Source organism: Colletotrichum godetiae (assembly GCF_030913485.1).
Source record: "Colletotrichum godetiae strain CBS 193.32 chromosome Unknown BDP55scaffold_3, whole genome shotgun sequence".
Lineage (NCBI taxonomy): Eukaryota > Fungi > Ascomycota > Sordariomycetes > Glomerellales > Glomerellaceae > Colletotrichum > Colletotrichum godetiae.
In genome coordinates this window covers 837,593-853,841 of record NW_026851251.1, presented here as the reverse complement: position 1 = coordinate 853,841, position 16,249 = coordinate 837,593, and the positions used below count along the sequence as shown (strand labels likewise).

General features: G+C 53.6%; 3 protein-coding genes and 1 non-coding gene across 4 annotated transcripts; 1 reads left to right on the top strand and 3 right to left on the bottom strand.

The window, feature by feature from the left end:
• Positions 1-113: 113 nt before the first annotated feature.
• On the bottom strand, positions 114-2,097 carry BDP55DRAFT_540904 (major facilitator superfamily transporter; the record flags this gene model as incomplete). The annotated part of the gene is made up of 6 exons (XM_060568159.1): positions 114-819; positions 884-1,375; positions 1,454-1,493; positions 1,545-1,603; positions 1,667-1,976; positions 2,049-2,097. 6 exons carry the CDS (start codon positions 2,095-2,097, stop codon positions 114-116), a joined length of 1,656 nt encoding a protein of 551 aa, XP_060435637.1.
• Positions 2,098-2,620: 523 nt separating this feature from the next.
• BDP55DRAFT_645184 (uncharacterized protein) lies at positions 2,621-2,998 on the bottom strand. The gene has a single exon (XM_060573625.1). It carries the CDS (start codon positions 2,954-2,956, stop codon positions 2,723-2,725), a length of 234 nt encoding a protein of 77 aa, XP_060435636.1. The 5' UTR covers positions 2,957-2,998; the 3' UTR covers positions 2,621-2,722.
• A 2,535-nt stretch (positions 2,999-5,533) lies between these two features.
• On the bottom strand, positions 5,534-6,064 carry BDP55DRAFT_626563 (uncharacterized protein; the record flags this gene model as incomplete). The annotated part of the gene is made up of 1 exon (XM_060571649.1): positions 5,534-6,064. The coding sequence occupies one exon, from the start codon at positions 6,062-6,064 to the stop codon at positions 5,534-5,536; it is 531 nt and encodes a 176-aa protein (XP_060435635.1).
• Positions 6,065-13,338: 7,274 nt separating this feature from the next.
• On the top strand, positions 13,339-13,412 carry BDP55DRAFT_t42. Its single transcript has one exon. It is a non-coding gene; the product is annotated as a tRNA-Asn (tRNA).
• Positions 13,413-16,249: the final 2,837 nt, after the last annotated feature.

Sequence of the window (16,249 nt, the reverse complement as noted above, 5' to 3'; positions counted from 1 at the left end):
GATTGTTGAATAATGATGTAAAAAGTAAATTGTGCAAGTCCCATGGCGCCGTTCCGGGGTATCGAGTTTGAGGGATATGGTAGTCAACGTCTATGATCACGGTGGTGTGGTGATCACGATCTCCGGCTGGGGCCAGCCTCGACCTCGTATTCGTCGTCTTCAATGGGGACTAGCAGTCCCTCGATCTCCGTGGGTTCCACTGCCGTCTCGATGTCTCTGGTAGGCTCGTCAAGGCGTCCACGAGGCTCGGTGAGGTGCATGCTGAGGAAGGCGCCGAGAATGGTGATGGCGCCACTGGTCCACCAAGCGAGTCCTGAGTAGCCAGTTCGAATACCAAGGGTGTAAAGAAAACCCGAGATCGTGGGTCCGAAAGCCCTGCACAAGCTTGCTGTCGAGGCCGCAACGCCGTTGATTGTTCCGAGGGACATGAGGCTCGGTGCCGAGTTGGTGAGCAAAATCGCATTGCTGGGATACGCCATGGTTGAGAAAGTGCACTTCCAGATGACCATGATGTAGATGCCAACCATTCGCAGGTTCTCAGGCAAGAGAGCCAGGTAAGGCGTCGTCAGGTAGAGCAAAAAGTACGAAATCGCCAGCAGCCTGAACAGTCGGAGGGGGCCGAGGCGTCTGGTAACCCACGGGAAGATGAACACAGTCGAGATCATAGAGTAGACACCCTGAACAGCGAGAATGATGCCGATGCGCTTCGTGTCCATGGAAAAGCCGCCGTCGAACTTGAAGGGAAGGTGAACATCCGAGTTCTGGGGAGGCGTGGTGCTGAGGAAGACGGGGAACAATTGATCGAAGGTCATGGTGTGGCTGGTGGGAGAGTCAGCATGCTGATGCGAGTGTCAGGATCTCAAGACGTAGGTGGGTGACTTACAAGGCCAGGATACCGTAGGAGATAATGTTCAAGATGACTGGTCTGGTGAAAATCACCTTGGGCTGCTCCGCAATCTCGTCAATGATTGATGCCTCTGTGAGATCCAGGGTTTCAGTCGGCTCGGGGATGGTAGAGTCGGATCCCACAAGTTGAGGAGAGCTCTCGTTCGTGCGGTAGCCGGGAAGTTCGTCGTCGTCGAGCAGTGCCTGCTTCTCCGCTTTCCGCGCAGGGATTTGACAGCTCTTAGCCGACACCCATGAGATGATGCGCTTTCCCAATTCCACACCGGGGTCTCTCCTCTTCTTCCTCTCAGCATGAGTTTCCTCCAGGAAGAGCAAGCCAATGACAACTCCACAGAAAACAGTGGCAGCGCTGAAAAGGTTGGGCAGGAGGAAGGGATATTGCTCCCAGATCGTGCCAGCCTTGAAATACTGAGGGTAGCTTTTCACAGGCTCGGCGAGTAAGCCACCAAGAGCAGGTCCAACGATGGAGCTGTGCACAGTCAGACACTGGTCAATTAACTCTGGCGAGTCGCGTAGTAGGGGTACGCTCGCCACAAACTCAACTTACCCAAGACACCAAACTAGGGGCATAATAGTGTATGCGCGGGCTAGGCAGAGTTAGCTTATCACCTGTAACCGGGGAAGGCTTCCGAACTTACGCTGATGCTCCTTGACCGTAACCAACTCTGCGACAGTCGTTTGCAGGACACCAATGTTTCTTTGCCAAAAGTCAGCCAAAGAAAGGTCAATTTTCACCAGTCAGCTCATAGGGTCGACATACCCGTTCAACAAGCCACCGAGAGCTCGCGCAATGAGTGCGACAGTCAAGTTGGGGGCAAATCCGAAAACCAGAGAGCTCAAAGCCGTGCCAAAGAGACCCATCAAGAGAACAGGCTTGCGACCAATCTTGTCACTGAGCCTTCCCCAAACGACTCCTGTGGAAAATTCGGCCAAGGTGAATGCGGATGTGATCATACCGGCGTAGACGGATATTTTGCTCGTGTCTTCGGTGATGTTGAAGTGTTCGACCATCTTATAGACGTAAGGGAAGATGGACATGAATGCAATCGGTTCGCATATTCTGCAGAGTGCTGGTTGATGAGCATGTTAGCGGCCATCCTGCGGTAAACTCGTGCAAGACCGCTGGACGAGGACATGCATACCGAGAACAAACATTTGTGTCGTGGGAAAGGGTGCAAGCTTGGATTTCATGCTCCTCGAGGAGCCGCCTCGACGGCCTCCCGTCATGTAGCCGGACCTCTTCATCTTGGTTGATCCTTGGTGTATGCGCAGTTGACAAGCTGGATGGGTGTAAGGCACGAGGAGATTCGGTAGGCGTTTACAAAATTGTCGGATCAAGGGATGGGTGGGCGATGTTGCAATATATAGCACTGCGGTTCATGAAATGTTTCCGGTGGACTCAAGAATCGAGGGAGAACAACGGTATCGTGGAGCTGGTGGTCCAGATCGGTGTGGGCAAGAATTTGTTTTGCTAGTCTCGTGGAAGGGAGGAAAGCGTGTTGATGCTCGAGACTGATGATGTAACCATGAAAAGCAATGGTGGAAAAGCAAAGATAAAACAAGAGCAGAGCGAGACCAAAGCTATTCAGGCAGCGTGGCGGAAGGGTTACCTTATGGAAGAAAGTATCAGATGGGACAAAAAGGAGCAGCTCTGGGGAAGCAAGCAACTTAATATGAAGGGAGCGCGGACGGTGACGATGAGAGGACCAAGAGACGTCAAAGCCCAGGGCCACCCCAGACACAGACCAGACCCAGCTGGGTTGGACAGGCCACCGGGACCGTACCATTGCCTGGGTCGCGGAAGCAAATTTTGGATCTAAGATTGGAACGGCGGTGACCATGGACCATGGCATGTCCAGCGCAAAAAAGCAACAAGTCGATCCTCCCACTTGTCCACCGGGGAGGGATTCAGGGAGATGCGGCGGCGAAAGGTCCCACGTCGTGGGAAGGGATCCAACTGCCCGGCATGACGGCCGTGGGGCCTGAAAAGCCCTGTACCTGATCCAGGGGTGAACCCCCCAGACAAGACTCGGTGGGCTTTTTTCTCCATACATGCGCAGTCGGGGTGTGTGTATGCGGCGCGGCGTGCCCCCTTACCCATGTCGAGATGACGGTCCCAAGGCCATGAGTGTTCGCCTTACAACTGTGGGTAAGTGTAAGTCGGTACGTCCACGGCTCGGCCACTACCTACGCGACGGGTACTACCCGGATGAGATTCCCTAGGCGCAATCCGTTGTTAGCAGGCCAGTGGTGTCAAGGAGAGATGGGGTTCGGAGCGAGCGGGTGCGTGGGCGGTGGGTGTGTGAAAGGGAGACTGAGAGACACGCACACACACACCACACACACATACGCAAAGTGAAAGAGACGTGGGAGAGAGTATCCGAAGGTACGAGAGTACTTCACTTGACCGGACGAAGAGAGTACGTACTCAACAGACCGACATGGACGGAGTAGGAAAAGTAGGCAAGGGGTGGTAGACTCGGGGAAGGATGGCGCCAGACCGGAGGGCAGGGATCAACAGAGGAAAAAAAAGGTTTCACAAGAGGCAACGAGGCTAGAGCCTCGATGGGACTGGGCTGGATTTGGGAGTGGGAGACTTTTTGCAGCAAATGGAGCCAACTCGGAATTGGGGTGTGGGTAGTTGCAGGGCGCCAGAAATAAGAAAAAGCAAAAGAAAATTAGCCGACGGACGCAACAGGTTACAACAGGAAAGCCAACATTTACCTGCACTTTCGTCGATGGCCGCTGTGTAGCGACTACGCGTCCATCAAGTGCTTGTCACTGTTCTGATCCGTATCGCAATACTCCGTACCAAAACCTGCGATCACTGATGCGCAACGCAGCGGCATCTGTCCCGTCCCGATCCCGGTCCCTTGCTCCCATCTCGCCTTGTCTGCCCCGGTGGCAACTACATCGAGTGCTGTAGGTGATATGAATGTAGCCGTATCCGTAGACACATGGTGCTCGTCTCGGAAAATCAAACTCGTATAATTACCCGGGTTTCGGGCTTCATTCTCCAGCATGTATCAGCCTTGAGGTCTTCCGCAGTGTCTAGGTTCTTTTCAATATGAATTCTGTGCTCCGGATACCGTAAGGAGCTTGCTAGAACCATGCGCACCAGATTGATGGTATGATAACTTCCGTCAGATGTGGTTGCGAGAAGAGCATTTTGACACTGTACTGTTGATTTCTTGTCTTTCACAGGTGGACGAGAAGACGAGATGCAACTTGTCTGCGATGTGAGGCACGCAAGGTGTGTACTTACGGCCCAAGGTTCAAACCCCCGGCACTTGGGTCGCATGGCTGGCTCTGCTGTAGCAGGGGGGGTTCGACATTGGATTGTTGGATGAAAGCGACAAACCACCCGCCGAGGGCTGGTCAAACGCTAGTTGACTGTATTGTCGAGGGAGGGCGACATGGGGAAAAAACCCAGGCTGTCCCTGTGGCTCAGTAATAGACCGCCTCCTTAGCAGGGTGAACTAATCCTGTTCCCCGCGCTGCCTGTGCCTGTTCTTTTGCGGTGAGCGGCAGTACGGAGTACAAATACAAGACGTTAGCTTTGCTGCCTTTGATTGGGGTATCAGGGGTGGGATTCCATTACGGATCATCCTGAATATTCCCTCTGGAGCTATCCCTATTGTTGGGCAAACTGAGGTGGGACGCGGGTATGCTTCCTGTCGCACGCGGAGCTTATCACGCCCCAGAGAGCATGCATCAGAGCGCCGAGGATCTGAGCAACAAGGCCGGGCTAATAGAACCACCTCGTCGTCCGCTTCTGTGAGGCGGTGAATGAAAGCAGGGCCAGGGCTGCGGAGTGTACCTCCCGGCGGATATAGACGCTTGTTACACCAGCGTCGGCCTTCAACTATTCGAAATTACAGAAGCCGTTGCCGTTACGGTTTACCGCTGCCGCTGCCGCCGTACATCGACTCGGAGCCTGTCTGCGGGATTTCTGGAATGAGGACATATATTACTGCGTAGGTAGACTCGTAACTCGCGCAACGGCTCGTAGGAAGAGTACGCGTCGCTAGATACACAACGTGCGGCCCGTATATGTGTTTGCCTCAGCGTACTGCTGAATACGAGAGGGCATCCATAGTCACACAGTACTCCGTACTGTTGCTTGCAGCGGCCGTATGCGATTGTGGAGAGGCGCCTCTCGAACGTCGCACAGCTCTATCGGCCGAGACGTGTTTCCGCCTGTGTCTGTAAACCAAGGTAGCGTTGACGTTGTATGTGCCGTGACGTCTGAAAAGGGCGACCCTCGAGACTGCTGCAGCTTGCTCAAGCGCTCAGCGTACGGCTCGAGGTCCTGTTGGCCGCATGCAACCCTGACCACGACAGCTTCCGATTGGAATGCCAACAGCACACTTTTTTTTTTTGCGCTCGAGCGGTCGATTTACCCCCCCTTCAACGGTGTAGAGGTTGTAAGGCGAACGGATACCCAAGCGAACCGACTCAGGCGGTGCAATGCAAGCCCAACCTCAGTTTCCCATCCGTCCCTCTAACTATCCCCTCTTTCAAAGAGTCATATCGTGACATGTCGGCATCTTACTTGCGCACGCCTGGTCACTTGACGATGCATCTTACTCCGCAGCATGGAGGGTTGTGTTGCGCTGGCAATCAGTCAGCCTGTTTGCTTGCTGTCCTGTTCAATGACAATCGCGTTGCCCCGGTTCAGACTCTCGGCAGGCGTTTCCGCATCCTGGATTTGCCCACTCGACCGACACGTCGGCGCCCGGAGGCAGACTGGTTGGATCGGCGGGCTCACGTGCTTGTTGTATCCGTAGTGTACGGAGTACTGTACTGTCCTGTACGGATTCGTGACCGAGGATTGACGTTGTCCTGGCGTCGCCTGCAATGGCAATCCTCGATTGTTCCCACAGCATGGGGCAGCACGAAATAACCCTGGTGTCACCTTGATTAACAGCGACAAGTGGGCGATGGAGACGAACCAACGGACTGGGCCAGCATGGGCTAGGAGGTACGAATATCCATAGACCAGGCCGCAATGTTGGCCCTTCTCCAGAGGCATCCGTAGTGTCGGTGAAGTTGTAAACACGAGCCGACAAATGAAGCAGCCGGGGTTGTGATGAATGGAAAAAGTCTTTTCTTCTTCTTTGACAGGGTTAAGGAACCCTGGTCCGTCGGCCGTCATTTCTCTTACCCTGCTCGCAGAATCCTCGCTGATAGATCTCGCATTCCCAACCACTCTATCCGTAGCCGGACAGCCTTCTGTCGAGTGTAGACTGTTGCAGCAAGGTGAGGCTGTTTAATTGTCGCTCCGGGTGGCTGCCGCAGTTCATCACCCCGACTGTGTTTCTTCCCAATGCTTCATAGGGGTCTTGAACTGCTCGGCATCGTGCAGGAACGCTCGGACTCGGTGGTCACAACTCATTGATTGAATAGCTTGTTTAGGCGTCGCGGAAGCCGGGACGGTAGGTGATAGTCAGGAGTGTGCTGGTTGCCAACTTGCCACTTCCAAAATTGACGGTCCATCTGACAAGGTCAAGGGGCTGAACGTCAGCGCAAAGTTTGAGAGGCGCGGAAAATGAGGGCGTCCTTTGGCGAGGATTGCAGGCTTGGGCTCGAGCTTGGGCACAGCGGCTGGTTTCGGGCCAAGTGCCTGTGTGTTCTGAACAGCAGCGTATGCGCACCAAGTCCCTCTTCTTCTTACACCCTTTCCCCCCTCGTTGCCGCAGATTTTCACTGCTGAGCCCAGAACCGAGGTCTACCCCAGTTTGTAGGACATGAGTCTCCGTTCGAATATAGTGGATTGATGATGGCTGGTCCCTGTTCAAAACCATGTGGCATGGCTGGTACTCTTCCCCAAGCTGCATCATCGCTCCCAAAATCTTCCTTCACCATGGGATAGGTGAGTGCGACACCTGTCTGACGTCTCTACTTCCGACTTCGTACCCAGATGCACTCTACGTAGGGACAGCCGGCAACACTTCGGAAACCCTTCGTTCGTGACGAGGATGCTTATTGTGATGGGCGATCTTCTCGTGGCGTCGTGAACTACCCGTATTCAGTGAGGAATTATTGGCTTACCCTGAACAAAACCAGCTGTGTGAGTGTCGTACCGGGGCTCTTGAACCGGAAGCCGGAAAACCTCTTCCCTCAATCCCTTTCCGGAAACAGAGTTTGCCATTGTCTGCGATCTTGCGCTGCGCAGAGGCGTGCTGTTGTTGCAGCGGCGTGGGACTGTTTTCCATCTACTTTACGGAGTACTCCTCTCCTCCAAACAAAGCGTGACCGGATACCATCCGCGCTTTCGCCGTTGGTGAACCTAGAACAACCCTGGCTCAGGGTAGTCATAGCTCTGGCGGCACCTGTTATCGTGCAATTTGTGACTGATGTCGACCGCCGAAGAAGAAAGCTGAGCCTTGAGCACCCGTACTGAGCTACCACGAGCACCAACAAAGTCGGCCCGCAAAACGAAATGGCGGTGATCCCCTCCAAGGTACATCGCAATCAGGGAAATTGGCTTTCGTTTCCGCGCTAGGTCAGGGGTACCCTGTATCGAATCCCAGTAAAGTGTCCAAGCACCCCCATACAACCGTTCCTCTGGGCCCTGATCGGGCGAGTGCCGGAACCGGTGCCGAAACGCCAGGTAGCTGGTTCTGAGAGTGTATCAGTGCAGAGGTACCGTTCTGTATCCTGTCGTTCTCTCCTCACCGGTCCCATATTTCCGTTGCCTCAATATTCGCAGTGGCAGGTTCCGCCGCCGACTATCATCATATCCATCTTCCAGCGGATTATTCCTCCCCATAGTTGACAGAAGATCGCAAGGAGGATAGTCATTGCGGAGAGGTCAAGCGACTCGCTTCTTCCCTGTCCAGAAGAGTAGCATGCTAAGGAGGAAATGCGATGGATGGCTGCGTCTCGCTTCATGCATACTTCATCAGTCGAAGACAGTTCATGGAGCTCGTAGAAGCTGTGGCCAAATAGACCTCGGGTCCGGGGGACAGGGCGACTAGCTAGAGGCAGGGGGTCAATCATGTATGTAGGTATGTCATGCAGGTGATTCTCAACTAGACCTCCGAAGTTGAACAAGATGTTGGCAGCTTTCCACCAAAACTTTGACGTCGTTAATCGATGAGCCAGTCTAATCGCCCAAACTCTATCGATCTCGTCCAAGTATTGATGGTGCATTCAGCGCGATGGAATGCCGGTAGACAATCATTTTCCGGGTGAATTGAGACTGTGCAGTTTTGTCTACAGCCTGGGAGCCGGTGAAATGCGACGGGCCGTTCGGGATCATGATCTTGACGACTTGGCTCATGTCCCACTTGGAAGTGAGAACCGAATATGTGTACGGAGTAGACAACTGATTTCCTGGGGTCCGGTCCGCCATAACTTGTCATTTTTGTGATCGTACGACAAACGGTCTGCTCATTTTACTAGCAATCGTACCTCGTCCTTGGGGTTGGCGCAAGACCTACTGATCTGGAGCGAATAGCACTACCGACGAGCTTGTTGCAGACCTGTCCGAGCGGCCAACGGTATAGGTACGGAAAAGTACGCACCCTCGCTCTTACGCAATGTTCTCAAGACCCGGATGACCGGATCTCAGGGGTAGTGGAAAGTCTCCTAGCCCTTCGCCACGCGGCGCTTGGCGACCCATCAAAGGGGAGCAGCCGAATGGCTGGGGATGTGCTCCCAGTCCTCCCTTGACCGAGCCTAGCTAAATCCGCGTGTAGTCAGGATCCAGAAAAGGGGTGGTTCACTTCCGATGGGACGGCCGGTTTGGAATTGTACAACCACATGACCTGTCAACGTCAGGAACGGGGCTCGCTAGTTGAAGCCAGGCCAGGATAAGTCCCTGCTCGGAAGGCTGATCATAGAACCTTGACTCCTCGTCGTCGGTTTCAGAATCATCTTCGGTCTTGCCGGGGAGGGATCCTGGTGGCTACCATTTCGTCTCCATGCCGATGCTTCGAATTCTTCTGTGGATCCTTTGGAGCTTCTCTGCCACTTCCTAAATGAGGATGAGTGGGTTTTGAACAGTCACGCACTGCGTGTTGCTGCCCTCGGTTCACAGGGATGGCGTGGTATAGTTGACAAGACGGTGAGAAAGAAGGCAACGAGGCAATTCTTGGGTGCGGCCTACGTTGTTGGCAGGCTGGTTGTCCGCAGTTCGCCATATCGCATTGTTGGTCAAAATGCGAGCGAAGCAAGGCAGGTCCTCTCATAGCTCGACAGTCCGGCGCTGGGCAGCAGCTTACAGTCCCGTCGGGTGGGAAGCCCAGCGCACGCGGAGGTGACGACAATATCAAAGACTGCCGACCAGCGCTCTGGAAGTTTCCTCACCCCCGGTGGTATCATCTCGCGCTGACGGCGCTGGACCTGTCGTCTGGGTTGCTGGGTACGGGTACTCCTAGGATCCCGGGTTGAGTGGGGGAGGATAGCAGGGGTTACTCCCAAGAAACCCAACGGCCGGGTTGATTGCGAGGAGCAATTTCAGGGTCAAACAAGCCCGTGGTTTGCAGCAAGTTTACCAGCACGGGGGAGTGCCGCCCGTTTGCCGGACGAATCGTAAGACTGCGTTTCCCGGCGTTGATCACTTCGCGTAAAGGCGAGACGACTTCCAAGTCGAAGAGGCGGCGCGAGCACGAGCGGAGCCCCAAGCTTTGTTGCGTAAGGTGTCCGTATCCTAAGAAGACGGGAGCATGCCACGATGTGATGTCCCGTCCGTTCCGTCCCAATTGACTGGAAACTGCGGGCTGCATGTATCAATGCTTGCATCGAGGTCATACTGTACACGGTGGTCTGTACGTTGTGTGCGGTGAAGCGGGCACGGCGGGTAGACGACGCTGGAGGCTGGAGCAGTTGGCTACTGCAACCTGGGGATTAGGTATTCGGGTGCAAGTGTGTTCGTAGTGCGTACAGGTGCTTTTGTATCAGCTGTCGCATCCTTGACTCTGAGCTTTGCAGGTAGCGCTCCAGATGGGGTCTGATGGCTTGATTGATGGGCAGTCAATGTCGGCGTGTCTCAGTCCTGACAGGCTGTCTTGTCTGTATTCTCTGTCATGTCAGTTGTCGTCGATCCGGAGGGTCTGTCTCAGTTGTGTCGATTGGCGATTGACTTTCTTGGGTCAACAACTAGGAGACCACTGAGGGGTGCGGGCCGATAAGAATCGGTCAAGAGTCGAGCATGAAGAAATGGCTCCGACCACAGCGGTACGGATACCTACCCATTGACTTTGGTTTCGCCCAGTTGTCGGCAGGTGATATGTGGGCAGCTTGATCTAAGGCGGTGGGGGGAGAATGCTTCTGGCGAAAGGAAATCGATGAGCAGAAAAAGGAAGCATACATTCAAGGGTGAGATTGGCGGTGGGCGTGATGCGCGAGGAATGATGTAGGGTTGACCGAGACTGACGACGTTGCTTTTTCCTCTCTGGCAACCTGGCAAGCCGCCTTGCTGGCCAAGATGTTCTCTTCTTTCCGCCTCGGCCGCTTCCTTTTTCCTCCGCTCTGTGACCTACCCTCCTTTGTCGTGCTGTTTGGTTCTCTGGATCTGTTGCATAACAGGACTCCGTTCCCTTCTTGGCCGTGGTTGTCGATCCGAGATGCGTCTCTATGGGGTCCCGAAGTTGGATGCAGTCGGTGAGGCAACGGGTTCGGCAGGGACGGGAGTATCGGTAGACTCGAGAAACCAACTGTACGCACGTAACCTGCAGTCTTGAATCCGTGACTGGTCATTTCTGCCTGGACCTGCCACTTCCACGTTTCTTCTTGTGGGCAGAAAGCTCACAAACTTAGACACGCAGACAATAGAACATGCAGATACGCAAGCGTAGCTGATGCTGGTGCTGGTAATGGCTGGGGCGCGGTGTTCTCGGGTGCAGCTGTGCCTGCTTACTATAGTGAATCTGCACAAACACACCTGCTTGGGATTAGGAAAAACAATAGTAGCCACGCAGCACATCTTGCTTCGCATGGGTCCATGGGATCATACTGCGGAAAGAAGAAGGAAGGCACGTTGAATGCGAAGATCGCGGGTCGTTGAGGCCATGTGCTTCCAAAAAGCAAGGAGCATGAACAAAGGGAAGCAGAGACCAAAGTCTCATTCCCTGTTTGGCTGAGGTACCTTGGTGCGGTACCCAGGTGCGCCAGGCTAGGTAAGGAAGGAGGTATGTACCTTTCCTTCCTTCCCTCTCTGCCTCTATTTTAGGTACCTAGGCTTTCTCCATGATCCCCTTCTAGCTTACCTAAGACATGGGGTACGTACGCCGGTGTAAGTGAGCAAGGCAGGCACGTCGCACGAGGGAAACTAATAAGGCAAGATGGCAGTTAAGGTACTTACGGATAGATATCTTCCTCAACTTACCTTATCTTGATTCCATTACTTTTGATGATGTTGAACTCGTTCAAATGTGGTTCTAGGTGACCTAGGTCTAGGTAATCTTTCATCCGTTTGCTCGCTCTGCGCATGCGATCGATGCCTGAGTACATAAGGTACAGCACCACAGGCAACCCCCTGATTCCAGCATGAACTACATGGGAAGACGCAGCCGGGGACGGGAATGTTTGTCGGCGACTTCTGCCAACAATACGCCAAACTAACGTTGGCTTTGGTGCAGCTTGCGAATGCCCTCAGTGGTATCCACCCGCAGTCGGGATTCTTTACCAATCCTCCATCCTCCCCGATGTTCGATCCGCCTTCCGACCCTCGCCTTCCTGCAGCTGACCGCCTCATCTCGATGCCTTAAGATGCTCAGAAATGAAAGAAAGAAAAACAATGCGGTGGACATCAGTTGCTGCAGGATGCGGCTGCCTTCTTCCCTGCCCTGCAGTCGTTCGATCTTCTTTTCCATGCTTCTGCCAAGATGGGCACTTGCTTGTCATCCCTACATTGGCCAGCTGCTCGGCAAATGTCAATAAGCTGAGACCTCTCTGCTGCCAGGTAACTCGTGATCTGCGTCTGTCACATCACGAACTAATGTCTCGCGCAGCATCACCTGATCGGTCTTCCTTCTTTGGCCGCAACATCAAGCATGTTGCCGCATGCCGCATGCCGCTCTCCGCCTACCGCCTCGCTGACCCGTCATTCTCTTGCGATACCTGCAAGGCCTGCAAGGGGACTTTCAGTGACCGTCAACTCGGTGTGATGATGGTACCCAATCCCCTCCTCGGTCACCTTTACTCGCCCACTCTCGCCTACCAGTTGGCCAATCTGCACGGCTGTCACTGTGCGTGTCCCAAGCATATCAAACCATTCGAAGCGAAAACCGGCCGTTGATCCAACTATCCTCACGTCCGGAGTTGCATTTCATCCCGCACTTCATTGCATACGGGCTGAGCTAGGCTGTCCATCCCTTGATTTGATCACGCTATCAAACGCCTTATCCGTGAAGCGAGGAGGCGATACCCCTGCACTGAACCCCAGCATCCGTCTGCATCAACGGCACCAGTCAAGTCAAACTTTGAGCCACTGGCAACATGGCATTTTGGCCCCCATTCTCGACTGCTTGCTGGCAAAGGGTCACGCTACCTCGACAAACAACGCCAAGACAACCCCGTCACCCACCTATATGCATCAAGTCCATCACCGCCGAGCCGTTCATACGAAATGAACGCTTGAGGGACAGCTCGCATTCAGGCGCTGGCCTGCGAGATCCCTCTTCTGGGGTCGGCGTGTGTCGACGCTTTCCTAAGTTCCGACCTGGATGCGCGAAGGCACTTGCCTCAATCAACATTATCGCTTCCGACGTAGCACCATTTCAAATCACGGTACACTTCCATTCGCTGCCCAATAGTCTCAAGTTCTGGTAGTTGCGTTGTCTAGATCCGAATACAGCTGGCTTCTGCGTCATCTCTATCTGTTTATTCTCCATCAGATCATGTCCCGATCTACCCTTTTCAGGGCATCTAGACGAGGCCCAAACCCTTGCCTTGAGAATCGCATTTACAATGCGTAATAGGACGGTCTGACCATGGGTGATGGATTCCACATTGTCGCCAAAGCTTGCCACCTCTCCGAAGAACTACGAAGTTCGTTCTGAACCTGGTATTTTTCGCAAACCTCACCTGAAAGTAGGCAACCTCTGCAAAGCCACTTCGGTTCAGCCCTTTGTTCGCCATTGAGTTTCTACGATAACGGCGACGGTGCTTCCTAGACGACTGAGTCAATTTGTTGCTCCGACACACTGCAACTCGGATGGTCAACATCGTGGGACGTATCTTTGGATGCGACCAAGTAATACGCTGCTGCAAACAGCACAGGTTTCGTCTGCAGCAGTATTCACTACCCACTTCTATGGGGCGGCCCGATACCGTCCACGGCATGTTCCCGCTTCACAAACGCCCTAACCCTGGAGCACAATTTCGAACTCTGAACAGTGATGAGGTTCCGCCATCCATATGTACTGGAAACGATGCAGACTCCACGACCAAGGCCCTTTCCTTACTAACTCATTTCGAGTATCCCCGGTGGCACAATTGGCTAGCGCGTCAGACTGTTAATCTGGAGGTTCGTGGTTCGAGCCCACGCCGGGGAGTTGCTATGGTTCAATTCCGTTGTGCGAGGATTGGTCTTCGTTTTTACGACTTTTATTTTTGAGGTACGTACGAATGCTGCACCGCACCTAACTGAAGTGATAAGTTTCGCCGACTGTGAGCTGCGCACACCTTTGAGCTTATGATAACTTTAGCTTCTTGATACAGACACATTGCAGCATCTCACGCGCTTGATGGTACACCTTGAATGCGGGACCTATGATTGGGCGCAAGTTTCTATCAACGGGGCTTCTCGGCAGCCTCATACGAATAGGCTCATCTGCTGCCTCTTTAGTGCATATATCTATGGCTTGTGAAACTCGGCTTCATTTATGAGATAAGGAAAGGTATACTGAATGATCATGTTGTGGAGGAGTGTAGACTTTGTCGTGTTATTGATCTTTGGGAAGGAATCAAATTATGGTCAATGACCGTATCGACGGGCAACAGCTAATTCTGGCCAGGTGGCGGTCGCGGAAACTTTCAGTACCATCAAGCCCTGTCGTTATAATTTCGAACGCTTGCTTTTGCTACCAATGGCTGATGGAAATGATCGGATCCAGCGCAACTTTGGGTTCAGGAATCCTTGTCCAGACACACGAGTGACGAAAGAAGGATGAGTACGGATACGAAGTACTCCCTACGGATTCCTCACCTTCGGTCAGTCGACTCACCGGCTCGGTAGGTCGCCAGATACGGGGTTTCTTGTGTCTGGGAAAGAGGGTACTTCTCCACCGCAGAATCACTAAGCTGGAAGCCTTAAAGCTTGACTCCCACATTGGGTTCTGCGCGCGCGCCCCCTGGTAAGTTTTCCCCGTAATCGATATGTGACATGTCACTTACCAACTCGTTACAGCCCTGTAGATCTCTCACCGCCTGCAAGCCCATCTCTTTTCTTACATTGACGCCGTGAGCTGGGAGATTGCAAGAGCAAGGGGACTTGACATCCTAGCCTGCTCCCCAGGAGCGGAATTTCCGGACTCAAACTATATCCAGACAGGGCTTTAAGGTCTATACCACACGTGTTTTTCTTTTTTGGTTCCGTCAGTCCGCGAGTGTATCCTTACGGATACAGATACCTTCAACGGGTATTCTTCGAGCCTGGCAGGCGATATTAAGCGCCCCGGGAGGATAGCAACTTCGTGTCACGCGACTGTTGTCATGACCAGCCGTCGTGTAGAGACCTCCACAGGCTGCCTGAACAAGAGCAATATACCTGGGTTCGATCGCCTTGCTCTCTCGCCTTGGCATCCGTGCTTGACCTTGGAAAATCGAAATGGCTGGCTGGCTGCCCTCAAGCCTCCCGTGGTTGACTAGGGGTCCGGGGCGTCCGGATGCCTCTGCGCTCAATACTCCAAAGAGAACAACAACGAGGTGACGTTACGGTTGCTGCGATACGTGGCTGCCATGGGTCCCACCCTAGGTTTAAGAGCCAGTGATTACTTGCTTACACCGCTGATTAGACCGCAGCAAAATTCTAGATCAACCCAAGGGACCGTGAGCCTCAAGATTGTCGACGACTTCCTAGACCCTGCTCAAAAAGGTGGTTCGCCCGTTGACTCACCGAAGTTCAGATCAAGGCATATGCCACGGTTGGCTAGCCCTAGGCAACAAACTTTGACGGGCCGGGCCATGGAAGCCTTGGGGCCACCTTAAACAAGGCTCAGGGGTGAAAGTGTTCTGAATTATCCGAGACTATTCTGGAACTTCTACCGACGGGAATTTGATCCGCTCCTAGGATGCTGAAGGTCATGGAGCCTGTGTCAGGCGCTCTTCCGTATGGTCAATCAACGACACAGCACCACAACATTGCGGACACGTCAGAGCGGAGGGCTGACGTGGACACGAAAGGTCATGGAATTTCTACACCCTGGGGACAGAGACGCGCGCTATGATATCACTGACAGAAGACACCTGAGTTGGGCTTGTAGATGCGTGGTGGCGAGCTGGCCCGTCTTCTGCTCCCCACAAGGATCGAGTCGCATTTATCTCTGCTGACGCTCTCGTCTACTACTGCTCGTTTCTTATCCCCATCTTTGTCAGCAGACAAAAGTATACAGAGGAGGTATCCGAACCCGAGGATATACTGTACAGTGTTCAGAAAGCAATCAGGGCGATGTCTGCCCCCTTTCCTGTATCCCTCATCACTCACTGTGGCATTTGTCTAGCCGAGACTGGTAGAGACTGGCGATGAATGCGCCTTCGGCAACCGTCGGCCTGTCACTCCAGCACTGAGTCCATGATCATGCAAAAAGGTTGGGCTCATGCACGTTATCCGGACATTGATCACCATTATTGCGCGAGATATTTGGCTGTCACAGCGTATATGATCCGGGCAGACCAGGGTGACCTGCTGCAAAGACGTGGCCGCTGATTTCCGGTTGGTCAACACCCAGCTGTTGGGCGCGAAACAAGCCAACGGACCACTGTCGCGCTGTTTTGTGTAACAGAAGAACAGAAATTTCCATTTCTGACACTGCCGACGGGGAGTCAGGATTGGCATGGTGAAGAGGCAACACTGCATTAGCACCAAGGACTCAGCCGACTACCTACTTGGGCGCGGTCCGATGAGCCTGGGAGAGATCTATCCAGGGTCAAACGTCCAGTGAACAAAGAAATACAACCCTGGCAAAACGTATGCAAAACTGTCAGACCTAACAACGTCTCAATCCCTGCAAGCTCTAAGCCTCCCAGAAAGCCAGCTGCACGTGGCACAACTCGACGGACCTACGATAGCAGGCCCCGATACCGAAAAGGGCAGGGTACTGCAGGTCGTGCTCACCGAAGCTCTCTCTGAGTGGCTGATGCGTCGACTCGGTGAAGAGCACAATCATAAGTA